The 27303-nt window shown below is 51.8% G+C and overlaps 1 protein-coding gene, 2 long non-coding RNA genes, 1 other non-coding gene and 1 pseudogene across 7 annotated transcripts in view; 4 read left to right on the top strand and 1 right to left on the bottom strand.

The window, feature by feature from the left end:
- The first annotated feature begins 1654 nt into the window (after window positions 1–1654).
- LOC123631025 lies at window positions 1655–1840 on the top strand (annotated as a pseudogene).
- An 861-nt stretch (window positions 1841–2701) lies between these two features.
- On the bottom strand, window positions 2702–5974 carry LOC123643611. The gene is made up of 3 exons (XR_006736852.1): window positions 5684–5974; window positions 3258–3427; window positions 2702–3010 (listed from the first exon to the last, which is right to left on the bottom strand). It is a non-coding gene; the product is annotated as an uncharacterized LOC123643611 (long non-coding RNA).
- Window positions 5975–6622: 648 nt separating this feature from the next.
- BRF1 (BRF1 RNA polymerase III transcription initiation factor subunit) overlaps window positions 6623–27303 on the top strand; it is a 65995-nt gene continuing 45314 nt past the window's right edge. Inside the window, exons 1-3 of one of the 4 annotated variants that reach the window (XM_045559238.1) lie at window positions 6623–7077; window positions 15747–15827; window positions 24669–24842. Coding sequence is in view for 3 of the 4 variants with exons in the window: in XM_045559259.1 (XP_045415215.1) it covers window positions 6894–7077; window positions 15747–15886; window positions 24673–24817 (469 nt within the window). In the remaining variant the exon portion in view is untranslated. Of the gene's footprint in view, window positions 7078–15746; window positions 15887–24668; window positions 24843–27303 lie in introns of all 4 variants that reach the window. The other 3 variants (XM_045559222.1, XM_045559259.1, XM_045559229.1) reach the window with 3 other exon arrangements.
- LOC123630931 lies at window positions 24409–24512 on the top strand. The gene has a single exon (XR_006732861.1). It is a non-coding gene; the product is annotated as a small nucleolar RNA U13 (small nucleolar RNA).
- Window positions 24862–27293, top strand: LOC123643653. Its single transcript, XR_006736865.1, has 3 exons — window positions 24862–26568; window positions 26818–27157; window positions 27263–27293. It is a non-coding gene; the product is annotated as an uncharacterized LOC123643653 (long non-coding RNA).

Here is a 27303-nt window from a genome sequence, read left to right on the forward strand (position 1 = left end):
GCTGAGGCAGGAGGATCACTTGAGCCCGGGAGTTTGAGGTTGCAGTGAGCTGAGATGGAACCATGGCACTCCAGCCTGGGTGACAGAGTGAGGCTCTATCACAAAAAAAAAAAAAAAAGACCAAAATCAGGGACATGGGTGGGAAAGGAATAGGAGAACTCTTTCTGGGAGGATGGATCTGTTCATTGTCTTAACTGTGACGGCTGCATGAGTGTGTCCACTTTTCTAATAACCCTTGGATCAAAGAAGAAATCAAAAGGGAAATATATCAAATTATGTTTTGAATATGTGCAGCAATTCTTGTCAATTATACCTAAAAGAAGCTGTTAAAACAAAATGAAACCACAGAAGCAGTATCGGGAGAAATTTTGTTTTATTTATTTATTTTTAAGAGACAGGGTCTTGCTCTGTTGCCCTGGCTGGAGTGCAGTGGTGTGATCACGGCTCACGGCAGCCTCCAACTCGTAGCCTCCAGTGATCCTCCAGCCTCAGCCCCATCCTCCTATGTAGCTGGGACTCCAGGCGCAACTACTGTGCCCAGCAAATTTAAAACGATCTAAATAAAGGGAGAGAAAAAAGCCAAGAAGAGATTTTGGAAATCTCACAAAAGTTAAGAGTTCAAGACTTGCCGGAAGGGTCCCTGGTAAACAGGTCAGATTTCCAGTTTGATCCCTGAAGGGTTACACCTTGGGAGTGAGAAACAGACCACCTTTCCCAAAGGCTAAAATAAAGCTTGGAGTCCTATCAACACCTGATGACATCAGGGGATCTGCCGACACCCTATGGGATTGAGGAAGAAAAATACATTCTCCCTTAGTAACAGAAACACCCCCCAGCACTTCTATAGCTTTTCAGCACAATCATCCTTTCTACCAAAATTATCACGTGTGCCAGGAAATAGGATCACATAAACCAAGAATAAACAACAGACAAATGCTGAGCACGATGGCTCACGCGTGTAATCCCAGCACTTTGGGAGGCCAAGGCAGGAGGATCGCTTGAGGTTAGGAGTTCGAGACCAGCCCGAGCAACATAGCAAGACCCCATCTCTACTAAAAATAAGATAAATTATCTGGGCGTGGTGGTGCGGCCTGTAGTCCCAGCTACTAGGGAGGCTGAGGCAGGAGAAGGATCATGTGAGCCCAGGAGTTGGAGGCTGCAGCGGGCTGTGATGATGCCACTGCACTCCAGCCTGGGTGACAGAGCAAGACTCTGTCTCAAGAAGAAAAAAAAAGACAACAACAATAACAACAAAATAAGCCTAATAGACATAAATTTATAAGCTACCAGATATTGAAAATATTAGAACAAACCTTAAAGTGTGATTAATACGTTCAAGAAAAAAATGAAGAGATGGAGAATTTCATGAGATGATTGGAACCTGTAGAAAAGAATCATACAGAAATTCCAGAACGGACACATAAAATAACTGAAATGAAGAACTGAATGGATGGGCTAAAAGCAGTCCATACCCAGCAGAGAGGATTAGTGAAGTGAAACCAGGTTAAGTAGCAGTACCAGGTGGACGCGTGGAGGGAGAGCGAGCAGACATAACGAGCCGAGTGCAGGCGCGTGGAGCCCGCGCGAAGGTGCAGCGTGGGTGTGGGTAAGCGCAGGAAGGAAGGGACAGCGGTGCAGAGACTGTTTGCACGACGGGACAAAACGTGCAGCGATCCTTTCTGTAGCTCCTTTCTGGACCTCGCAGAGCACCCAGAAACCACGAGGGAGGTGGTGCAGCATCCTCTCCCAGCGAGAAGTGGCTTTGCTGCCATTGCCTTGATGGCTGACTGTCCCTCCCTTCCTTGGGAGAGTCAGAGGGAGAAGACACAGTCTGAGTGGTTAGAAAAAATTTGCATGATATTGGCCAAGAATATTCAAAAACCTGTAAAAGACGAGAGGCCATAGATTCAAGAAGCTCTGGGAATTTGGATGAGCATAAATGCAAGGAAAACACGCCCAGGAATACTACAGTGAAGCTGCTGACAACCAAAAGTGTAAAAGCATCTTCAGGGTGGCTCCCCGGGCTCCCCTTCCAGGGCCCGGATGGGAAGACGCCCAGCCCAGTCCCCTGGGATGGGGAAGGGAAACGCCAAAGGCCTCCCTGCTCCCAGGAACAATGGTGCGAGCCACTGCGCCTCCAGCTCGGGGCCAGGCTGGGCAGGCAGCTCTCCCCCAGCGTGGGGAGGCCGAGAGCCGCTGTCCTTAGCTCTGGCACTCCAGGGAGAGGGGAGTCCCAACCCACACCCTGTGCCTGCTCTCCCTGCCTTGCTGAGATGCCAGGTGTTGAGAGAGAGACAGAAACAGAGACATGGAGAGACAGAGACGGAGAGAGAGAGAGTGAGACAACACCAACGTCCCCAGCTCCCTGCTGCCTTTTCGCCTCTCCAGCTGCTCTGCCTTCAGGGTTCTGTCCTCGTTCTACTTGTTGCTTTGAGTCTTCTTGAACATTCTCTTGCACTGGTGCAGGCAGCACTATGTTCTCAGGATCCTCCTGTACCTCAGGTGTCCCCTGTCACGCTGGCTGGGAGCAGGCCGCCTCTCCCAGAAGTCCCAGCTTCCTTCCGTTGTCAGAGCCCCCAGCGCCATCACTGGGGAGTCCATCCACCACGCGTGCTCGTCTGGGTGGGGCAAGGTGCGGCTGGGGATGCCTTTAAATGTGTTTGCAAACCCTCCTTCCTCCAGGAGAAGCAGCTTCCTGCTCCCCTTGGGTATGGCTGGAGAGCGACTTGCCTCCCAAGCGTGGAGTGTGGCAGGAGAGAGGGAGGGTAGCCCACCCACAGCGTTGCAGCTGCCTTGCTTGGGGGAGCAGCCACCACGGCAGGACACTAGGTAGCCACACGGACAGGCCCACACCGGGAGGAATGCAGCGTCATACCACTTGCCACATGAGTGGGCTTCAAAGTGGAGCCTGCATGCAGTTCATTCAGGTCTTAAGGTGACGGCAGCCTTCTGAGAGACCAAGCCAGGATCACCGTCTAAGCCTCTTCCAGACCCCTGACCCTCAGACACCCTGTGAGATGATAAATATTAGGGAGGGACCAAGTCTGCAGGTGGCAGATACAGGCAGGGAGGGCGGTTCCTAGGGGTGGAGAAGGTGGGGGGGGGAAGGACTGCAGGAAACCGCAGGACCCCTGACCATCATGTGTATCAGTCACCCGGTAACATCCCACACCTCCCCGCAGCAGCCTGCCCCGACCAGGCCAACACAAGGGAACACCTGGGTGTCCTGAACGTCTTCTCCCCTCGTGGAGACTGACCTCTTCCTCTCCGGAACGTACTCTGGCTTTGTATAGCTCCCTTGTTTCTGCAATGGAAGCTGTTTGTGTGGGATTGCTTGCTGTCTGCCATCACTCCGTCGCACCAGCCTGCCGGTGAACTTCCCAAGCAAAGAGCCGAAGAACCAGGACAACAGTCCAAGAGGCCAGACCTGACAGTAAATGTTTGTTGTTTTAAGCTGCTAAGTTTGGAGGAGATTTGCTTTACAGCAATAGATAACTAATATACCTAGAGTTTGGCCAAAATATGGAACACTATTGGACTATGGGACTGTAATTTCATACGGCAATTTTGGAGAACAATTTGGCAATACCAGGAAAATTGAAGGTATATGCCTTGCACTCAGTGATGGCACTCCTGGGCTTCCTCCTAGAGAAATGCCACATGTGCACGGGCACACAGGCAAGAACGTTCACTGCAGCAACCTCAGTTTCCCTAGCAGGAGATGCATAAATAAATTACGCTTTGTTCTTTTAACAAAAAGGAATGTCTCAGTGTAAATAAATGTCAGAAACATTGATAAGGAAAAAAAGCAACTGGTAGAAGGTTAGGTATGAGGTCATTTATGTACAATTTTAAAACATGCAAAACAATAGTATTCATTGTTTATGGAAAGTATAAAAACCTGTTTGGCACTGAAGATCAAACAGGGTGGGGTAACGGTTACCTCTGAGCAGGGAGGGAGCGGAATTGATTCTGGAAAGACTCAGGGGCTCTAGAATGTTCCAGCAACTCTAGAGAACCCCCCCTAAAAAACCCAAAACAAAACAAAACTGAAAAACCACAAACTAAAGGAGCTGAACCAAATAGCAAATGTGGGAAAACGCTACACTTGGTGTGCCCGAGACCCTTGGTCTTTTTCTGTTTTCTCTCTATTTCAGCTGTGCTTGCTTTCTTCCACAGTGGAGAAATTCCCTGGCTTTCACCTCCAACATGGTTTTGCGTGTCCTCATCTGCACAATTTGGAGCTTGGCTCATGGGCTTGCCCTCGCCCTGCAGGGGACAGGCTGGCACTGGCAGGCCAGGGGGGGACGGAGGCTTCACACCAAGGATGGAGCTCAGGTGCCAGCGCTGCTCCTCCCATGGTAGATATTTACTGAAGATTTAAAATATTCCCTTGTATATGATTCCAATAGTCTTATTGCTTTGCTTTTACCATTAGCTCTTAATATGGCTTGGCATTTAATTTTACAACAGTATGACGTCAGGATTCAATTTACCCTTTTCCTCCCCTCCATGGAAATCCTAAACTTACTGAAGACTCTGTCTTTTCCTCATTTATTTGAGTTTCCTAAATTTCCTGTACACTGGGACAATTTCTGGAGTCTTGGATTTATTCCGCTTGTCCCTGCACAAATACCAGTTGGATTAATGGCTATAATTTGATGTAATTTTTAGATATACAAAAGGGCAATTGTGTCTGCCTTCGGTTTTCTTTTCTTTGCATTTCCTTTCTTTTTTTTTTTCTGAGACAGGATCTCCCTCTGTTGCCCGGGCTGGAGTTGAGCAGTGAGGTCATCACAGCTCTCTGCAGCTTCGAACTCCTGGCCTCTCAGAATGCTGGGATTCCAGGCGCAGCCACCACGCCTGGCCTCTTTTCTAAGATATACATATATATATATATATATATATATATATATATATATATATTTACCATTCTCGTGGATTATCTCTTCCAGATGACTTTAGGATCAGCTTATCAAACTCTTTGGAAAATTCTGTGGACATTTTGATTGGGATTACATCAGTTTACTAACTAGCTGGTGAAGAATTGACATGTTTACAACTTTCCTTCCATGTGGGAATGGAGCTTTTTGCTGATTTGATTTGAGCTCGTGTTATGTTCCACAGTCAAGGTTTAGAGTTCTTCAAAAATGTGGTCTTGGCCGGGTGCGGTAACTCACGCCGGTAATCCTAGCACTCTGGGAGGCCGAGGCGGGCGGACTGTTTGAGCCCAGGAGTTCGAGACCAGCCTGAGCAAGAGCGAGACCCTGTCTCTACTAAAAATAGAAAGAAATTATACAGACAGCTAAAAACATATATATATAGAAAAAGTTAGCTGGGCATGGTGGTACATGCCTGTAGTCCCAGCTACTCGGGAGGCTGAGGCAGGAGGATCCCTTGAGCCCAGGAGTTTGAGGTTGCTGTGAGCTAGGCTGACGCCACGGCACTCTAGCCCAGGCAACAGAGTGAGACTCTGTCTCAAAAAAAAAAAAAAAAAAAAGGACTTGCACGTTTCTTTTCCTTTCTGTCGTTTTTTTTTTTTGAGACAGGGTCTCTGTCGCCCAGGCTGGGGTGCAGTGGCGTCATCACAGCTCACTGCAGCCTCCACCTCCCGGGCTCCAGCGTCCTCCTGCCTCAGCCTCCCCCGTCGCTGGGACTCCAGGCGCCACCACTCTGGGCTCACATTTCTTTTCAGGCTTATTCCTGGGGAGGTCACAGTGTGAATGACATCTGCAGAGACGCAAGTTCCACTCCGGGCAGGGACACACAGCTACTTGACTGTCACTGCCAACCACAGGTGGCAGCAAGTAACTGTCGGAAAGTGGGGAGTCCTGGAGGAACAAACAAGGGGGCAGGGGAGGCTCTGGACCATCGGCGCGCGGTGGGCGGGCGGGGCGTCCAGGGGCTGGGGTCTCTCTCCCAGACCCGGGCGGTTGGGTCTCTGAGTGCAGCTTCCCAGGCCGCGCACCCAGCTCGGAATCCGGTCCCAGGCCGCGCCCGGCACCAAGGCCCGCCCCCCGGCTCCCGGCCCCGCCCCCTCACCCGGCCCCTCCCTCCTCTCATGGCCCCGCCTCAGGCTCCGCCCCCAGCTCGAGCCGTCCCAGGCCGCGCTCAGCACCCAAGGCCCGCCCCCGCTCCCGGCCCCGCCCTCCCGAAAGGCCCCGCCCTCCGCTCCAGGCCCCGCCCTCCTCCCTTGGCCCCCTCCCTCCGCTCCTGGCCCCGCCCCAGGCCCCGCCCCCACCTCGAGCCGTCCCAGGCCGCGCTCAGCATCCAAGGCCCGCCCTCCGCTCCGGGCCCCGCCCCAGGCTCCGCCCCCACCTCGAGCCGTCCGAGGCCGCGCTCAGCACCCAAGGCCCGCCCCCCGCTCCCGGCCCCGCCCCCTCACTCGGCCCCGCCCTCCACTCCAGGCCCCGCCCTCCACCCTTGGCCCCCTCCCTCCGCTCCTGGCCCCGCCCCAGGCTCCGCCCCCAGCTCGAGCCGTCCCAGGCCGCGCTCAGCACCCAAGGCCCGCCCTCCGCTGCCGGCCCCGCCCCCGGCGGGCCCACAGTTCCGGGCCCCGCCCCGCCCCCTCCCGCCCCGCGGACGCGCCGCGGGAGAGGCCCGCTGGTTCACGGTGTGTAGGCCCTGCGGCCGCTCCGGCCCGGAGGTCGCCGGTTCGAGTCCTCGCATCCCCACCGCGGTCCCGGTGTCCGTCTCGGTCCCGCGGGCGCGGCCGTTGCGGGCGGCGCGGCCCGGGCGCGCGCGGCGAATCTGCGGCTGCGAATCTGCGGCTGCGAATCGCGAGAGCGGCGGGGCCTGGGCGGGCGCGGCGGAGCCTGGCGGACGCTCGGCGGCACCGCGACCCAGCACCGCGGGCCTAAGGCGGGCGCCCGGCCCGCGCGGCCGCCGGCACCATGACGGGCCGCGTGTGCCGCGGCTGCGGCGGCACCGACATCGAGCTGGACGCGGCGCGCGGCGACGCGGTGTGCACCGGCTGCGGCTCGGTGCTCGAGGACAACATCATCGTGTCCGAGGTGCAGTTCGTGGAGAGCAGCGGCGGCGGCTCCGCGGCCGTGGGCCAGTTCGTGTCGCTCGACGGTGCGTCCGGCGCGGCGTGCGTGCGGGGGGGCGGGGGGCCCCGAGGGGACGACGGGGACGCGCGCGGCCGGGGGACAACGAGGGGACGGACGAACAGCGTGCGGGGCGGGGGGTACCCTGGGGGGACGGCGGGGGAGGGGCGTGCGGGCCCTGGGGGATTCTAGGGTGGGATTTGGGGCGGCGGCGCGGCCTGGCCCTGGGGACCCCCGCCGTCCTGTGTAAGGAGCGCCGGCCAGAGGGTGCCGCCCGCGCGGTGCTGTGCAGCCCAGACAGCCGCAGATCGGCCGCCGCCGCAGGAGCGAGAGGAAAAGTTCTGTCAGCCCAGAAAGTCCCTGGAGCGTCCCCTCCCCGCCGCCCTCTCCGCACCCTCCTTCGGGGGTGTCTGACGCGAGGGTCGCACGGTTGGTGGCCTTTGGGACTGGCTCCTTGCCCGGCCTCACGCACCAGACCCGGTTGCTGCGGGCGGCGGGGCCTTCGTGTTTTGCGGTGGCGGCTGGCGGCGTCGCGGGGTGCGGGAGCGGGGTGTGCAAGGACGCCGGGTTGTGGCCGGTCCGTGCGGGCAGCGCTGCTGGAAGCTGTCGCGGGTGACTTGCCGTGCGAACGCGTTTCCGTCCGTCTAGGGAGTCAGCGGTACGTTTAACTTTGTAAGAAGTTGTCCAACTCTTTCAACGTGCTGCACGGTCTTTGAATTCTCACCAGTTGTTCCACGTCTGCGCCGGCACTTGGTTCGTCAGTGTCGTTTGCTGTAGTCATTTTAATAGCCGCGTGGTATCTCATCGTGCTGTTGATTTGCATTTCCCTCATGACTGGTGATGTTAAACGTCTTTTAATGTGCGTGTTTGCTGTCCCTGACTCCTGTTTGCTGAAGTGTCTGTTCAAGTCTTTTTGTTCGTGTTTTGGGTTGTTTTCTTACTGTTGAGTTTTTAGAGTTCTTTGTGTAGTCTAGTTGCAAGTCCTTTGTAGTATATGTGATTTGCAACGCAAAAGTTTTTTTTTAAGGGATGGGGGTCTCTCTTTGTCACCTAGGCTGGAGTGCAGCGGTGTCATCATAGGTCACTGCAACCTCAAACTCCTGGGCTCAAGCGATCCTCCTGCGGAAGTAGCTGGGACTGTAGATGCACACCACCACACCTGGTTACTTTCTCTATTTTTTGTAGAGATGGGGTCTCACTGTGTTGCTTAGTCTGTACTCAGACTCCTGGCCTCAAGCTGTCCTCCTGCCTCAGCCTCCCAAAGTGCTAAGATTACAGTCGTGAGCCACCGTGCCCAGCCTAGAAGTTTTAAATTTTAACTAAAAGTGTTACATTTTGATGAAGTCCAATTTATCATTTTTTTTTCTTTTATAGATCATACTTTTGCTGTCATGCCCAAGAACTATACCTAACCCAAAGTCATGACATTTTCCTTCTAAAAGTTTTTTGTTTTACTGTTAGACCTATAATCCGTTTTCAGTTAAGTTTTTCATAAGGTGTGATCTGTAGGTTGAGGTTCATTTTTTGCATGTGAATGTCTAGTGGCTCCAGCACTGCTCCTTTGGCGGAGATCACTGGACCGTATCTGTGCGGGTCTGTGTCTGGACCCTCTGTTCTGTGACCATTTTCTTTTTTTCTTTTTCTTTTTTCAATTATCTGCTCAAACAAGAAGAAGATGCCATTTTCTTTGTCAGCATCACACTGTCTTGTTTGTTGTACATTTTATATTGTCTTGAAATCAGACACTGTGAGTCCTCCAACTTTGTTTTTCCTTTTAAAAATTATAGCTATTGTAGTCACTTTTCCTTTCCCTTTAATTTTAGATTAATTCTATGTATATCTACAGGTTTTTAGTTTCCTTTTTCTGAAATACTTAGTACCACAAGTGTTTAGGATTTCGGATTTCTTTGGATTCTGGAACATTTGTGTTACACCTGTCTGAGCGTCCCTTATCAGAAAATCTGAAATCCAAGATGTTGCAGTGAGCATTTAGTGTTACGTTGGTGCTCAAAAATTTCAGATTTTGGAGCATTTTGGATTTCAGATTTTCGGATTTGGGATGTTCAACCTGTACAAAAAGTCTTGCTGGGGTTTTGATCGGAATTACATTAAATCTCTTGATAAATGCAGGGCGATTTGACATTTTTACTGTATTAAGTCTTCCAGTTAATAAACACAGTATGCTTCTGCATTCATTTAGGTTTTCTTTGATATAGTCCATCAGTGTTCGGAAGTTTTCAGCATATACCTCTTATAGATTTTTTAGGTGTATACTCCTAAGATCTATTTGGAGTTATTTTTTGGTTTTTTTTTTTTTTTTTTTGGAGACAAGGTCTTACTATGTTGCCCAGGCTGGTCTCAAACTCCTGGTCTCAAGTGATCCTCCCACCTTGGCCTCCCAAAGTGTTGAGATTACAGGTGTGAGCCACTCCACCTGGCCCATTTGGTATTTTTTTTAGATTCAGTTTTCAATTGTTCATTGCCCATATTTGGAAATTTGGTTGATTTCTGTCTGTTGGCCTGTTTTCTATGACCTTGCCAAATTTACTTGTTAGTCCCTGGAGTTTTTTGTAGACTCCCCGAGATTTTCTACATACATAATTCATGTTATGTATTTTTAAGGACTGTTTATTTTCTTCCTTTTGTTTCCCTTTTTTGCCTTAGAGCAGACATTTTTGCCTTGTTCCTAATCTTAGGGGGAGGCATTCTGTCTCTTACTGTTCTATGTGATATTAGCAGTAGGTTTTTGTTACCAGCACTTTATCAAATAACGTTGAGGAAGCTCCCTTTCTAGTCCTAGTTTGCTGAGAGTTTTTATCATGAGTGGATGTTGAATTTTGTCAGATGTTTTTTCTATATCAGCTGCTAAAATCATATGTTTTTCTTCTGTAGTCTGTCATTGTGGCTCATTTTTTTTTTAGAGGCTTTTTTTCTGAGACAGGGCCTTACTCTGTCTTTGGGGCTAGAGTGCAGTGGCGTCACTGTAGCTCATAGCGGCCTCCAGCTCCTGGGCTCAAGTGATCCTCCTGCCTCAGCCTCCCAAGTAGCTGGGACTATAGGCGCACGCCACCACAAGTGGCTGATTTTTGAATGTTGAACCTGCCTTGCATTCCTGGGATAAACCCACTTGGTCATGGGGTATTATTCTTTGTATGTGTTGCTGGATTACGTTTGCTAATATTTTGTTGAGGATTTTGTTTATATTCCTGTGGGATATTGGTCTGTAGTTTTCTTATAATGCCTTTGTCTTGGATATCGAGGTAATGCGCCTTATGGTGGAATGGGTTGGGAACTATTTCCTCATCTATTTTCTGGAAGAAATTGTGTAGGATTGGTGTTATTTCTTTTTGAAATGTTTGGTAGAATTCACCAGTATAGCCATATACAGCCACCTGAGCCTGGAGTGATTTTTCTTCTTTTCTTTTTTTGTTTTTGGGACAGAGTCTTGCTCTGTCGCCCTGGCTACAGTGCCGTGGCGTCATCACAGCTCACTACAACCTCCAACTCCTGGGCTCAAGGGATCCTCCTGTTTCAGCCTCCTGAATAGCTGGGACTACAGGAGCACACCGCCATACCTGGCTGCTTTTCTATTTTTAGTAGAGATGGGGGTCTCACTCTTGCTCAGGCTGGTCTCAAACTCAGGCAGTCCTCCTGCCTCGACCCCCCAGAGTGCTAGGGTTACAGGTGGGCATGAGCCGCCGTGCCCCACCTGGAGGTTTTTTTTTTTTGAAAGTTCTTAACTATGCCTTCAGTTTCTTTCATAGTTGAAATTACAGTTTTGTACATATATATTTATATATATATTTTTATATATGTATATTTATTTTTAGAGTCAGAGTCTCGCTCTGTCACCCATGTTGGAGTGCGATGGTATGATCATAGCTCAATAGCTCACTGCAGTTTTGAACTCCTGGGCTCGAGCAATCCTCCCTCTTTGCCTCTGCAAGTGCTGGAATTACAGGTGTGAGCCACCACTCCTGGCCTGGAATAGGTCCATTTGATCTAGCTGTTGATTTTATGCACAAAGAGTTGTCTGAAGCATTCCCGTATCCTTTTGATGTCTGCAGGTTCTGTAGTGACATCCCTTTTACTTTTAGAAGTTGGTGTGTTGTGTTTTCTCTCTCCCTTTTGCCTCTCTTGCTAGAAGTTTATCGGTGTTACAATTTCAGAGACCCAGCTTTGGGTTTCATTGAGTTTTCTCCCCTGCTCTTCTCTCCTCATCATCTAGGCTATTTCATGCATGACTAGGGTCTTTGTTCTCTGTGGGGGACTTCCCAAGGGTGCCTTCTAGGACTGCTGGGTTTTGTCACACGTTGCCAAGACTTTGTTTGATGTCTGTTGGGATGATAATAACAACAGTAATAAAAAACAAATCATCATGCTAGCAGACACTTAGGCTTTTCTGTGGGAAGACACTGTGCTAAGTGTACCCCATGGCTAGTGACAGTGCATTGTCCTCAGCGTGCCCTGGGATGGAAGGAAGGGGGTGTGGAGCAGGTGCAAGGCGGGAAATATGTCATGCTGTTAGGTGGCACCAGGATGCCTCTCCAGCCCAGGCTTGCTCTCTGGAGGGAGGGGCAGCCCCAGCAACTAACTGTCATGGCCCCAAGGAAGTGCTGTGGGGGCTGTGGATTCTTAGCCCCTGGGGACCACCGGTGCAGGTGGGGCCTCGGCAGAGAGTGGGGAGAGGGGGGTGTCAGCTGCTTCAGGCAGCCCCTCAGTCCCCCTGGCAGGCTGTCCAGGCTTCCACCCCGCATCTTCCTTTCCTCATCATAGCAGCAATTACACGGCTGGAAACTTGGTGCCTCCTCAGTTCCCCTGGTACCTGAGTAGGTCCCTGGCCACCCCTTGCTTAGCTCACCCTTGCTCTGGCTTCACCTTGAAAGCTGAGCTTTCTCTTTCAGTTGCTGTTTTCTAGGTCCCAAAGCCACTGTCTTTCCTGAGCATTCTTGCTTACTAATTGAGAACTAAGCTCAACACTTACCGGTTTACTCTGGAATATGTAACTAAGACATAAGGGTGGCCAGAGGCCCGCAGCAGGAGCGTCCCCAGGAGTGTCTTGACCGTGGAAACTGAACCCCAATGTCCAGCGGCCTTTTCGAGCATAGCTGTAGGACCCGCTGGGTTCCTCTCCATCCTGCCCCGCCCGGCTGGGCCTCCCACAGATGTCTCCATGGAAAGGAGTTTCACAGCAGCAACTGCGACCCCCAGTTAAGTCAAACGAGCACACAGTTGTGCAGTGTTTCTTCCCTGTGTTGGCAGAATCCGTGCGTGAGAGGGAGGAAGGCGCTACACCTCTGGGCCGCCTCCCTTGCTGGCGTGGGGTGTTGCCGGCTTTGTCCGTGCAGCAGAGAAGCCAGCATGGGACTGTCCTCTGCAGCCGCTTGGGTCAGGCTCTGGAGCCTTTTGCCTCCCCGTGGGCTCTGCCTGCTCCAGCGGAGGGGCAGGCCCCTCCCCTGCTGTCCACATGGGGGCGGTCGTGGCCAGGCCCACAAAGTCTGGCACCTTCTGTGGGTTAGTTCCAGCTTGGATTTTTTTTAATAGAAACTTGTTATAGAAAGTGTCAGCTGTTTTTAGAAGAAGAGGGCATCTGAAGGGCAAGAGTGCATATGCTGGCAGTTCCAGTCTGAGGAAACAGGCTTCCTTCTCCACTCGGAGGAGCCCACCCCATGGGTGAGCATGCGACATTGGCGGGGCAAGGACCTGTCCGCGTGTGCTTTCCACGGTGTGTGCGTGCACGTGTGCATGCGTGACGGGCAGCAAAAAAGCAGGGAGACAGCTCCCAGAACAGATGCAGCTGGAGTGGTCCCAGGAAAGGTGACGGTATGGTGGGGGGCTGAGGGTGAAGGGGAGAGTGGCGGAGGGGAGGTGGGAGGCGTGTGCTGGGACCCGGCATGCCTCTGCAGCACCCTGGGGGTGAAGCTGATCGGAGCCGTGGAAGATTGAAGAGATTGCATTACACACTCAACCAAAAGCGAAGTTGCCACTAATGAATTTAATGTGGCATCTGTCTGTGGCCCTGTCCTGTTAGAAGCATGCCTCCTTGCCTTCCTGTCTGTCTAAGCAGGGAAAGGTGGCTGGAATGGAGCCCACGCAGCGTCCCTTATTCCTGGAGGGTGGGGCTCCAGGGGCTCTCTATACTTCAGCCATTGTCCTTTTTCTAATGCAGTACTATTGGAACTATTTATTAAAAGCATACATCCTTTTTAATTATGACCACAGGGTGATCTTTGTTTTCTTTTCCTAAAGTAAAAGTTGAGGCCAGATGCACTGGCTCTCCCTTTAGTCCTAGCCCATCAGGAGGCTGAGGCTGGAGGATCCCTTGAGCCCAGGAGTTTCAGACCAGCCTGGGGAACGTAGCGAGACCCCGTCTCAAAAACAGGAAAGTTGGTGGGGAGTGTGTGCTGGAAATAAGCATGCTGAGATGTGGCTGTCCTGGTCAAGCCACTGCAAATGATTGTGGTCTTCAGTGGGTTTCCATTCTCTAAAAGCTTTCAAACGTAAAACTTTAAAAAAACTATCACCCACAAAACAAAGAACTCTGACAGCAGGGTAGAAGGTGCAGGCACCTTGATCTCAGCCCCGTGAGACGTGTGCTGGATTCTACAGAACGTGGAGTTGATACGTTGGTGTGTGAAGCCCCCTCATTCCTGTATGAGGTGGACCAGGGAGCAGAGCTGGATGGCTTTCCCCTGGGCCCTGCATCAGTCCCTGGCTTCTCTCCCGGATTTCTGTGTCAGCAGGCACCCTGCTGTGCCCCTGCCTGGTCCTCTCCAGCGCTGATAAGGGCACACGGCTGGGACCTGCTCTAGCTTCTTGAAGGCCACTAGGTTTTTGGGAATTTGTTACGGCAGCCATAGAAAACTAATACACACCCCCTAGTTGCCACAACCCAAGCTGTCTCCAGGCCTTGCCCCCACCCCAGCACCACCTCTGTTGGAGAGGGCCTATGTCAGTGCCTGTCCCCAGCTGGCTGGGTGGCCCTGTGTCCACACTAACCGGCAGGAGGCCAGCTCTGGGCCCCGGCCCCGAGAAGGCCCCGAGGCTTTGTTTCTGCTAAGATGGGGAGAGCTGAGTGCCGCCTGACCCTGCTCAGTTCTTACTTCTGGGTCAGGCCCAGCAGCCGCCCAGCCAGGCTCACTCACTGTTCTTTTCAAAGTTTTCTTGGCTGCTGTAATTCCTTTTTGCTTCCAGCTGAACTTTAGAGTAGTATTGAGATCTTTAATGGATCTCGTTAGTATTTGAGATTCAGTTGCATTCACAGATAAGCTAGAAGCTGTGCTTGTTCTATACACGGTCGGTCCAGGTGGCCACCCCCTGGGTGACACCAAGGTCCCTGCTAGCCCCATACTTTCCCCAGAGGGTCTAGCCCTAGACTTCACTTCTGCGTTTGCATTGCATTCTCACCTGTGTCCCTCTGACAGGCCCTGCACTTGGCTGAGGTTGTGTATGTGTCCCTTAATTAAAGAAGCCTCTAGTCCTTGTGTCCATACTTTGTCACAGATGTGCTGGCCTTGGTGCTGGCTGCTGAGGGCCAGTGCCCATGGGACGGGAGGTGCTTTCCAGTTCCACTGACATTGCTCATGCCCCAGATCCCTCAGTTTAGCACATGCTCATTAGAAGACCAGGCTTCAGGCCAGGCATGATGGTTCACACCTGTAGTCCCAGCACTTTGGGAAGCCAAGGCTGAGGAGCCCAGGAGTTGGAGGCTACAGTGAGCCATGATTATGGCACTACACTCTAGCCTGGAAGACTAGGCTTCAGTGGTCAGGTTTACACATCTGATGCACAATCTATATGTTCACCTGATGTTTTCAAAGGGTATTGGCCGCAGAGTCCTGCAGGGCAGAGTGTGGTGGGACATCCTGGGCTTGTTCCCACTTGGCAGAGTGCCACAGCAGAGGGGCAGGTCTGGCTGTGGCCACACTGCACGGGGCTCCGCTTGCTGCTGCTCTCTGCGGTGGGTGGTGCATAGCTGGGTGGAGGTGTGGGCGCCTTCTGCAGACCAGCTGGCTGTGGCAGCTCTGGGGCCATGCAGAACATAGTCCCTGCCCTCCAGGAACCAGCAGGAGGTGGACGCATTCACACGCAGTCCCTACGGATGCGACGTCTGTGTGGGGGCTGGCAGGGGCCCAGCCGAGGGCCCAGCCCATGCTACATAGGCAAGCCCATGCAGTGCGGGTGGTCTCACCACAGTTGGGAGGTGGAACCGTGCCCTGGCCTGGCGGCTGTGTGATAGCAGTCCTCTCTGGACTTGTGGTGTGTTAGGAACATGGTTAGAAAATGTGGAGAGCAGAGGCAGGTGCGGTGGCTCACTCCTGTAATCCCAGCTACTCCAGGAGGCTGAGGCGGAAGGATGGCTTGAGCCCAGGAGTTTGAGACCAGCCTGGGCAACATAGTGAGAGCCTGTCCCCCACAGAAAAGAAAGAGAATGCAAATGTGCTTGGTCCACCATCCCCAGCTCCAGGTTGAGGCCGCAACCCTGTTGTCTGGGCAGAGTGAGAGGCACTCCCTCCACAGGGGTTCCTGGGCTCAGCGTGAATGATGGGAGAGAGGTTCGACCTGCTGCGGTGGCCTGTATGAGCAGAGCCAACCCCTGCTTTTCTCTCACTTTGTGTATTTGGATATGCTGAAAGGGCTGTAAAGGCAGATTTGCTTGGTCAAGTTTTGGCTAATCAGTCTTTTTTGTGTTTCTAGGTGCTGGCAAAACTCCGACCCTGGGTGGAGGCTTCCATGTGAATCTGGGGAAGGAGTCAAGAGCACAGACCCTGCAGAATGGTATTTCCCCTGCAGATGCCCTGAGTGTGGGGTGGGCTACAGGAGCCGGGGCTGGTGATGCCGGCATGGCGGGTCCTGCAGTGCCCACCCGCTCCGGCCTCATGCCTCGTGGCCTGCTACTTCCTGGTCACCTTCTCACCCAGCCCAGGCTGCAGTTCCTGGAGGAACTGTGCCTTGAGTCCTCTCCCGCCATCAGGGTCCTCCTGGGCATCCTCAAAGACCGTTTGCCAGGGCTGCTCAGTGTCAGGTCCGTGGACCCTGCTGGGCCCATGACTGTTGGTTACTGGTCTCGCTGGAGATGAACTCACAATTTATAGCAGTTTGATCCTACAGTGACATTTTCATCGTGTTTTTAAAAGTACCAGTTCACAACAAATTCGAGAAATGTCTGTTGGGTTATTTGTTTTGTTATTGAGTTAGAAGAGTTGTTTATATATTTTAGATATGTCTTTTATCAGATATATGATTTGCAGAAAATTTTCACCCATTTCATGTTTTGTCTTTTTTTTGTCTTTTCGTTTTCTTGATGGTGCCCTTTGAAGCACAAAAGTCTTTAATTCTGATGATGTTCAATTTTACTCATTTATCCTTTTGTTGACTGTGCTTTTGGTATCATAACTAAGAAACTTTGCTCAATCCAAATCATGAAAATTTATGCTTATGATTTTTTGAGTTTTGTTGTTTTACCTCTCACAGTTAGGTTTCGACCCACAGTGAGTTAATTTTTACACATGGTAAGCCCCGACTTCATTCTTCTGCACGTGGTTGCCCAGTTTTCCCAGGACCATTTTTTGAACAGACTACCTTGTCCCAGTTGGCACCCTCTTGGTACCCTCCTTGAAAATCAATTGACCGTAAGTGTTAAGGTTTATTTGTGGATCCTCAATTCTATCCCAGTGGTCTAAATGGCTGTCCTTGTGCTAATACCATACTGTTGTGGTTACTATAGCTTTGTAGTAAGTTTTAAAATCAAGATGTGTAAGTCGTCTAACTTCGTTCTTTTTAAGAGTGTTATGTTGACCATTTTGAGTCCCTTGAATATGAATATGAATTTTAGGATCAGCTTGTCAGTTTCTTCAGTGAAGTCAGCTGGGATTTTGATGGGAATTGCATTAATCTGTAGATCACTTTGGGGAGTATTGTCCTCTAAACAATACGAAGTCTTCTGATCTCTGAACGTGGGATATCTTTCCATTAATTTAGGTCTTTAATTTGTTTCAACAATTTTAGTAGTTTTCAGAATATGAGTTTTACACTTCTTTTGTTAAATTTATTCCCAGTTGATATTCGTATATTGATCTTGTATACTACAACCTTGCTGAATTCATATTTTAGTTCTAATAGCTTTTTAGTGTATTTCTTAGGATTTTCTATATACAAGATCTTGTCATCTGTAAATAGGCACGGCTTTCCTTTTCTTTTCAATCTAGCTGGGATTTTTTTTCTTTTCTGGTGGCCCTGGCTAGACCTCCGGTACCATGTTGAATAGCAGTGGTGAGAACAGACATCCTTGTCTTGTCCCTGCCCTAGGGAAGCATCCGGCCTTCACTGTCACGCGTGCTGTTAGCTGTGGGTCAGTCCGGGAGGGAGACTCTGTGCTGGGACCCCTCAGACTCGGTGTTTCCTTTGGTCACTCAGGAACGTTAGCGACCGTAGGAGAGAATCTCCTGATTAGGCGCATCCCTGTGTCCCGCCGTCTTTTCCTGCATGCTGGAGGTGGCCTGGCTGAGGTAGCATGCCTCTGGTTGGACGGCATGTCACACCTGTCATTTCCCCTTGATTATCTCTGGGAGGTCACAGCTCTCTTGGACCCGCCTCTCCTGGCTGCTGCTGCAGGTGGTGGTGGCAGCCAGCACAGACATGGCCCGAACCTGGCCCAGGCCACAGGGGAGTTGGGCTTGTGATCATAACTCACAGCAAAACAAGTCTTTAAATTTCCATTGTGTTCTTTTTCTTTGACCCCTGTGAATTTATTAGTAGATCGGTGTAGTTAGCTCTTTCACTGGTTTCTGGCTTCATTCTTCTGTAGTCAGACATCACTCTCTGTGTGATTCAGTCTTTTGCAGAACTTCCAGGCTTGCCTCAGGGCCCAGTTTACGGTCAGTTTTGGTAAAAGTACATGTAGAGTGGGCACTTGAAAAGAACGCCCTTCTGGCAGTAAGTGGGGTGCAGTGTTCTGTACGCATCATGTAGTCAGACTTCCTCCTTGTCCCCATCGATTTGGGTTCTGTTCATGCTGTCTGTCACTGAGAGGGTGACTATGGGTTTGTCTGTTCCACCCACAGCTTTGTAGGCTTTTTGCTTTGCCTAAGACTGTTACTCGTACACACAAACTGAAAAGTCTTCCTGGCTGGTGGCCCAGCCTTGCACTGCTAAGTAGCACCCCGACTTCAGGCCCTGGTGTTGCCTAGCTTCACACACTGCTTCTAGCGCTCCAGGTCGGCTCCTCTTTTTCCGCTGACCTTAATTAAGATCTTCTCCTTATGAAGGACTTTGTTCCCAGTCGAGAATACTGTCTGTATTTTCCCAGAAACCTGTGGTATGTTTACTAGAGTTGGTTGTACCTCAGACCCAAACTGTAAAGAGTATTGTTAGTGCAGACATGTTCATTGCAATAAAATTGGAAATCAACAACAAAAAGAGAGAAATAATCCATCTTACTTTAAAAAGAAAAATGCCTTTGAAATACCCTTGGCTTGAGGAAGAACTCAGAACCTGCAGGCTCCCTGGGGTGGCTGTCAGTGACGGTGTGCAGGTGGCCCCTTACTCCCACGTGCTGTGTGGGGAAGTGTTAGGGGTGGGAGCCGGGATCCCTGGGGGGGGCCGTACTGTGTGGGCGGGTGGTCCTGGGAGGCCCTCTGCAGACCTTTCACTTGGCCCCCGCCAGCTGGTAGCCAGTGGCCTGGGCGTCCCGCTGCCCCTCAGTGCTCTGCCTGTTCATTTCTCCTCCTCCCTGATCTTTGCACCTTCTCCATCGTTTTGCCTTTTCCAGAATGTCATGTGGTGGCAGTCACACGGCACATAGCCCTTTCGGATTGGCTTCTTTCACTCAGTGATGTGCACTTAAGAGTTTCCTACATGTCTTTCTGTAGCCTTGTATGTCTTTGGGATTTATCAGTTTTCCAATTTTAGTCTTTCTGGTGGGTATGTGGAGTACTCGTGATTTTAGTTTGTTTCCCTGGTGAGTCATTATGTTGACCACCTTTCTTTATGCTTTCTGTCCATTTGGACATCATACATGTGAAATGCCTATTGTTGTCTTTTGCATGTTTCTTTTTAATTGTTACTTTTTGTTAATGATTTGTAGAAGTTCTTTATATGTTACGGATTTGAGTCCTTTATTAGATAAGCATATTTTGAATCCTTCTCCCAAATCTATAGCTTGTCTTTTCGCTCTCTTAATGTTGTCTTTTTCTTTTTCTTTTCCAGCTTTTTTTTTTTTTTTGAGACAGAGTGTTGCTCTGTTGCCTGGGCTAGAGTGCAGTGGCATCAGCCTAGCTCACAGCAACCTCAAACTCCCGGGTTCAAGCAGTCCTCCTGCCTCAGCCTCCCTAGTGGTTGGAACTACAGGCACGTACCACCATGACCAGCTAATTTTTTCTATATTTAGTAGATATGGGGTCTCATTCTTGCTCAGACGGATCTCAAACTCCTGAGCTCAGGTGATCCTCCTGCCTCAGCCTCCTAGAGTGCTAGGATTACAGTGTGAGCCATGGCACCCAGCCTCTTAATGTTGTCTTTTGATGAACAGAAATTTAAAAATCTTAGTAAAGTCCTAATATATTAGTTTTTTATGGATAGGTCTTTTTGTGGCTTGTTTAAGAAATTCTTTTCTACCCCAAGGTCTGAAGGTACTCTCCTGTGTTTTGTATTTTCATCTGGAAGCCTTATTGTTTTATATTCCACGTTTAGGTTTATGATATACCTTAAATGAATTTTTTTTTAGAGATAGAATCTTGATCTTTTGCCTAGGCTGGAGTGCAGTGGCGTTGTCATAGCTCACTGCCGCCTCAAACTCCTGGGCTGAATGATCCTCCTGCCTCAGCCTCCTGAGTACCTGGGACTATAAGTGCATTAACACACTTAGCTAATTTTTTCTATATTTAGTAGACATGGGGTCTCGCTCTTGCTCAGGCTGGTCTCGAACTCCTGATCTCTAGGAATCCTCCCACCTCAGCCTCCTAAAGTGCTAGGATTACAGGCATGAGCCACCACACCCAGCCTTAAATCAATTTTTTGTGTACGGTGTGAAGTAGGGGTTGAGGTTTACATTTTTCAATGTAGATATCCAATTTCACCATCTTTTCCCCACTACAGTGCATTGACTCCTTTGTCATAAATCAGGTGACTAGATATGTATGAGTGTATTTGCAGACTCTGGTGTGACACCACAGGTAGACTCTCTTAATTGCTACAAGTTTGTTTGTCATCTGTCATCCAAACCCCATTGGATCATGATGCATTATTCTTTTTTTATGCATCCCTGAGTTAGAGTTTACATCTTTTGATTAAGGCTTTGGAGTCTAAGGTCATGAAAGATATTGGCCTGTTATTTTCTTTTCTCATGATGTCAGATTTTAATTATCAGGATTATGCTGGCTATAAATGAGTTGGGGGAGTGTTTCTTTCTGTGTTCTCTGCACCAGCTGACATGTGACTACATGCCTTAGTTTCCTCCAATCTGTGACGGTTTCCCTGTAATCCTTCCGTTTGGGTTTGTCTCATGCTTTCTCCAGGTTAGAATGGGGTTGTGGATTTTGGGCAAGATCCATATCAGGGTGTGTCAGGTTGTCTTGATGACCTCGTTAAGTCACTGACAGGTGCCTCCACGTGAAGTCGCTATTTTGCATTTCCACATCCTCTTAGTCCACCCACACTCAAATTGAGCTCCCTTCCTGGAGGGAGGGAGGTTCAAGTGAGCACAGGTCAAGCCAGTGCAGTTGCTAGAAGTATTGTGATGGGGACACTGAGGCTGCACAGCACTCGTCTCCCCCTGGGGCTCTGCCCACTGTTCTCAGCATTCCCCACGTGGGTCGTGGGCCGTAGCTCTTGCTGCGGTGGTTATTCTTCTGTTCCATAGCTGACTTTTTGTCTGCTCATTCCGTCAACACTTCAGTGATTGGAATTTACCAACCAGAATTCCTCTGCCTGGGAGGCACCTGCTGTAGGGCCATCGGCGCTCGCCGTCTGCTTTCTGAAGCCGTGTTAGGTCCGCACTTTGTGGGCCGTTACTCCTTTCTGTTGAGCTCCGTGGCTGTGGCACAACCTCGTTATTTCTGATCGTCTTTCTTGCCCGGGAGTCTGTCACCCATCTGGGTGTGAGCCCCGCCCTGGTCCTCCCCAGCCGGGCAGCTGCTCCTCCGGAACCGCCCTCAGAGAACCCCGGGCCCAGCTCCTCCTCCTTTTCCAGCTTCATCTGCGCTCCTGCTGCAGTTGAATTATTTTTGAGTTTTCAAAAAAATTCCATGGTCATATTTTAAATTTTCAAGGACCATGTCTTTTTCATTACAGCCTGTTTATAAATTTTCAAAGACTGGTATCCTTTCTCCTGTTTCCAGGGTGCAGTGGGGCTGCGGGAGCTTCATCTGTTGGCACACCTGCCTGTTGAGTTCGGTGTTTCTCCTTCACGCATTGACTTTTTCCTCACCTGTCGGCGGCTTTTGGTTTTCAGTTCACGTTTATGTGCACGTGGGTCTGAAATCCCTCCTGCTGCTTCTGCAGGCCCCGGGGGCACCTATTGGCTTCTGGGTACATGGTCGAGTTGGAAACGGTGCGACCCACAGCCAGCTGGCGTCCCTGGAGGCTGTGCTGGCCTGACATTGGGGCCAGCAATGTGGGAGCCCCAGGGCTTTGGGTCTCCTCTGGCCCCGGGGTCTGTAGCTTCGTGCGCGTGCTGAGTCTGGCCCTGTATCCTTGCGTGTGCTGAGTCTGGCCCCGTATCCTTCTCCAGGGGCCCTGCCCTGCCTGTGACGTCACTGTGTTTCCTACAGCTGTCCCTCCCCTGTGGTCGCGGGGCGGGTCGTGGGAGGCTGCTGTTCAGCTGCTGGCTCAAATGGAAAGGCAGGCCTTATTTTTACAAAACGTCAACATTTTGCAGGCACCCGTGTGCTGGTGAGTTTACTTGTAGAATTCATTTATCGGAAGGAAGCCTAAGGAGATGCGTGAGCTGTGTTTAGTTAATTTGTAATTGGTTTTTACATGAATTTGTATTTATTAGTAAGCTCTTTGTACATTTACACATCACACGTGTCTAAGATGTGTGATCTGTTCTGTCTGCTAATGGTGCTTGCTGGACTCATGAAGTTAAAACTTACTTGGGAGTGGGTGGGGAGTGAGTGCTGATGGCTGCGGGGTTTCTTTCTGGGGCGACGGAAAATGTGCTGAGCTGCCACAGGCGCACAGCTCTGTGACACGCCAAAGCCACTGACTTGCGCACTTTAGGTGGGTAAGTACGTGTATTGTATTCAATAAAGATGCTGAAAAACAACTTACTGTAGTAATCCCAAGGCCCCCATCCTAGTCTTTTCAGGCTGCTGTAACAGATACACAGACTGGGACACCTAAACAAATTTATTTTTTGCAGTGCGGAGGTTGGAGGCCTGAGACTGAGGCTCGGGTGGACAGCCATGTACCCCCCGCTCTCTGGTGAGGGCAGAAATGGTGCCTTCCGGCCGTGTCCCCACATGAGAGAAGGGCTGAGCTGACTCTCTGGGTTCCCTTTTTTAAGGATACCAGTCTCATCACGAGGGCTCTGCCTTGTGACCTAATCACCTGCCAAGGCCCCGAATACCATCCCCCTGGGGTTAGGTTTCAATGTATGAATTTTGGGTAGACACGAAATTCAGACCATAGCACCTCAAAGCCACCTCTTGCGTGCTGTGAATGTGGGCTGGTGCTGGCAAGCACCCCTATAAGGTTGGGGCATGGGATCGGGTCCTAGCTCAAGCACATGGCCTCTGGAGAGGGCCTCTCTCTCCCTTACCTTTTATTATGGAATTTTCCAAACACATGCTAAAGAGCTAGTAGGTAAGGAACCCCTAGCTCCAATGGGTCCCCTTCCCGCTTACTCTGTTGACAGCTGAGCCTTGCTGGGCCTTGGGGTGGTCTATGCCCGCGTGTCCGCTGTGCTGAGCACGTGCGGTGCTGATAGGAAGGCAGTCGGTGCTGCTGTCTTTCTGCCCAGGCGTCGGCTCTGGGGACGATGACCCACCCTCCATGGTGGTTCAGCCTCAGAGCGGCTGAGCGGCTGTCCTTGGTGCTTGAGGGAGCAGGGCCACAGCAGGGTGGGGGCTCTGTGTGGCTGTGCTGGCTGCCAGGTGCCTCCGGTGTGAGGATCGTCCCCAACCTGCCAGACCACACACCCTGGGCATTGGCGTCCTTGGGGCGCGGGCTCACCAGGTGCTGCCTTTGGCTGACAGTCACCTTGGGTGCAGCTTGGCCATGAGCAGAGCACCAGCCCTTGCCTTCGCCAGCGCACATGTTCTTATCAAAGAACTCAGGGAGGTCAGTATTTAACTTTTCTGTGGGCAAAGTGGAGGTCACCTCAGGTGGCCTTTGCAGGAGGACTTTGGGTAGATACAAAATTGGGGTGCCAGAGGACGCTGGTGGGAACTGGAAATCTCTGTGACGGCAGTTCTCCCTGGTGTCCTGAGCCTTGACCACCCCTGGGCCTCCTCTGCGTACCCCAGTGGGCCTCTTGCCTGGAGGTGGCACGCCGCCTGCCACGGCGCCCACACTGCAGACGGAAGTGGGGGTGTCAGGTCAGCCTAGAGTGTTGATGTAAACAGCGGTCCACTCCCCTGCTCTCCCCACACGGCTCTCCTGACACTGGCCTTTGAATGTCTGTTCTGCACTTTCATTTATGTTTGCCAGGTGGCCTGTGGTTACTTTTCCTGCCTGGGGGGCAGCACCTCTGCTTCCTTCTTGATGCCATCTTTTGGCCCATAGCTTTTGGGAAGGTCTTGCTCCAGGAAGGTATGTGGACTCAGATGCTGCAGTCCTGGCCACATCCGGTGTCCTGCAGTCCCTAGAAGGGCCCAGTGCCCTCAAATATGTTGTGTGTTGCACGCGCCCTTGGCGTGGCCCTTTCCCGTAGGTGGGCATGGAGGAGGTGGCTGTCAGGTTGGACCTTGCTATGGTCCTTTCTGGCCAGGCAGCCGGCTCCTGGAGAAGAGGCTGGAGGCAGGGCCGGGCTGGTCAGGGCTGGACTGAGCAGAGAGGGCCTGCTGGGAAGGGCAGGGCGGGCTGTCCCCGCCCCGGTGCCACTGGGGAAGGAGGTTGGTGCCCAGCACTGCTGGCTGTGGGGGGGAGGGGCTTCCACCGGAGGTCACAGTGGTCAGGCAGGGAGCACCAGGCTGACCAGGCAAAACCAAGCCCTTTCCAGACACCCCAGACTTAGGGGAGCGCTGGGGGAGGCACATTCAGCCACACTGCACACACCTGCTCAGAGCCTAAAGCGTGAAACATGTGGAAGAGGATTTCAGGGCAAGTGAAAATCGTAGGAAACTCATCTTTCAGAGTCCATGAGTAAAAGCTGGTTGGAGCACACATACGAAAAGTGAATTTAAAAACTTATAAGGAGATCCTTTTGTAGTTCCTAAGTGTGATGATTGAGTGTTCGTGCAGATGTGTGATGTGTGCTTGCCTCAAACCTTGTTACGACATCGGCACGTTACCCACCTGACATGAAGAAAAAGAAATTTATAAGGAAAAGGGAAAATCCATATTCTTAATCTTAAATTGCTCAGGTGGCCATGTGACACTTGTTGTTTTTTAAGTTCTCAGTTAATTGAATGCTACGAATCTGGTAACATGTACGTGTTGTTTTGTGCTGTGTCCCAGGGAGGCGTCACATCCATCACCTGGGGAACCAGCTGCAGTTGAACCAGCACTGCCTGGACACGGCCTTCAACTTCTTCAAGATGGCGGTGAGCAAGCACCTGACCCGGGGCCGGAGGATGGCCCACGTGACTGCCGCCTGTCTCTACCTGGTCTGCCGCACGGAAGGCACACCGCGTATCCTTTGGGTTGGGCGCCTGCAGAGGACCTCCATCTTGGTGCTTTGTTGTGATTCGGCAGTTCAGGAACGTGGTGTTTGCATTTAATTGGAATCCACTTCCTGGATTAACAGTCCCAGTGAATTTGGGGTCGCTTTTTACCAGGTGGAAGAATTGGGAAGCTGGGCACCTGCTCCCCTCCCACAGCCCTTGGGAAGATGGAGTGAGGATTCTGCTGGTCCCTGGAAACTGTTCCCTAAGTTTTCTTCCCACTGTCAGACCAGCTGGGACCTGGGCACCCTCGTGCGCACCTTCCTGTGGTTCAGACCCGCCTCTGGTTTGAGGTGGCGAAGCGCTGCGGCCCCGGTGGGTGGTGGCCAGGCTGGGCTCCGTGCGCCTGCCCTGTGGTGGGTGAGGGAGCGGCTGAGTCTCAGTGGTCTGCGGCTCTGCCTTGTCTGGAGGGGACAGTGGTCTGGTCGTCTCTTGTGCCTGGGTTTCCCGGCACCTGGCTGTGCGTCCAGCCCTGTGCTCTCTGCTGCCCTCTGCAGACACACACGTGCATCAGAAACTGTCAGTTTCATCTTGCGAGGAGACTTTGTGGAGCTTTCTGGAGCTTTCTGTCCTCTTTCACTCTGTGCTGTCCTGCCACACACGTGCATATGTGGAGCTTCCTTTCCCCATTCTCTGGCTTCCCTTTGCCTCTCCCGTGTGGAACCCTGCTTCCTGGCTCACGCCCTCCTCAGCTGCGGGGGCACCTTCTGCGAAGGCTCCCTGGGAGAGGCCTTGCCCCCACCATGCTCCAGCAGTCTGTGCTTGGTGTGGCCCTGCTGCCCCTCGGCCCCAGCGTGCTTGTTGGGTGGTTCCACGCCACTCCGGTTCCCGATCCTTGGGTGTGGCTGGTATACTTTTCTCTGAAAGCCTGTAGCCCCCTTTCTTTAATTTCAGTGTTGAGAAATTTCACAACATATGAGTGTCGCAGACCCTTTCTGCCTGCAGTCTCCTGTTTTGCAGTTCTCTGGAGGCCCTGTTTCCATTTCTCTCCCTTTCTGTCTTCTTGGTGAACTCGGCCTGCCCCACGCCGGCCTCCAGTTGTCCGTCCTTCCTTCCCACCTACTGACCTTTTTGCTTTGGGAGAACTTCCAGCGAAGTCGTGCCTTTTCTGCTTTCTTGTTTTTAATTTCTAAGAGCTCTTTTGTTTCTGAACATTTGTTTTTTATATAATACTCCATTCTTCACGGTTGTGGCATCTTGTGGCAAATAGTGGTACTTGGTTGAGCTCTTTCTCTTGGGGTCTGTTGCTTTCAGTCTGGTCTCCCTCGGAGGCTGTCCTCAGTGTCGGGCGATCCTGCCGGGACGGTGCTGGGGACAGTGTGCTGGGTGACGTGCTGACTGTGCTTCCCGCTGGGCAACCCTTAATTCCAGAATCTTTCATTAAAATGCCCTTTTAAATTTTTGAAATGTACCATTTCAGCATAAAAATGTATAAAGCACACACGTGCCTTAAGGGATGACACGGGACACCCCGGCAGGCCCCCCGCCCCGCCGGACGCCACCCGCCTGCCTGCTTTCTGGTGCCCTCCCAGCTCCTCCCCGGAGGTCGCTCTGAGAGGCTGCTCCAACCTTGCTCAGCGCACCACAGTCAGATGGAGGCCTGGAAGAGAGACTGAGCGGAGTCTTTGGGTCTCTGGCTTTGCCTCCTGAGAGTCTGTAGGAGCCACTTGGAGGCTACTCCGGAGCAGGACCCGGTATGCAGGCGGCACTAGAAATCTGGGCTAGCGCAGTGGGACAGCAGATTGCACCGTGTCTGTGTGTCCACCCCCACTGCGCCCTCCTGCAGGGGAGGGAGTGCCCTTGGCCGCTCCAGGACGTGGGGACCTCGTAGCGAGGTGATGAAGACAGATAGGACAGGCAGGTCCTGCCGGCTGGCCACTGCTTTGCCACTGCTGGTAGGAGGGGAGAGTGGCACAGCCCCTGGAAAGCTGTGTCTCTTACAGTCCGCCACAGAGTGAGCGCGTGAGCCAGCAGTCCCACTGCCAGGCGTCCACCCAGGGGACCTGAAAGCCTGTGTCCACACCGAGACCTGTATACCAGTGTTCACAGTGGCATCGTCCGTGTGGCTAAAAGGCGGAAGCAACCCAGGTGTCCCCCGGCCCGTGGGCGGACTAGCAGAACATGGTGTCTGGACGGAGGGTTATGCAGCCATGACAGGGAACGAAGCCGCGGAGGAGCCTCAGAAACACTGTGCCCAGTGACAGGGCCAGACATCGCAGGCCGCGTGTCCGTGATTCCTTTATTACGAAACGTCCAGCAAGGGCGAATCCACAGGGATAGAAGGTGGACTGGTGGTCGCCAGGGGGCTGCGGAGGGGAGATAGGGAGTGACTGCTAAAGGGTCTGGGGTTTCTTTCTGTTTTGAGACGAATCTTGCTCTGTCACCCAGGCTGGAATGCAGTGGCTCCATCACAGCTCACTGTGGCCTTG

This window comes from Lemur catta, chromosome 1 (genome assembly GCF_020740605.2).
Source record: "Lemur catta isolate mLemCat1 chromosome 1, mLemCat1.pri, whole genome shotgun sequence".
In the NCBI taxonomy this organism is placed as follows: Eukaryota; Metazoa; Chordata; class Mammalia; order Primates; family Lemuridae; genus Lemur; species Lemur catta.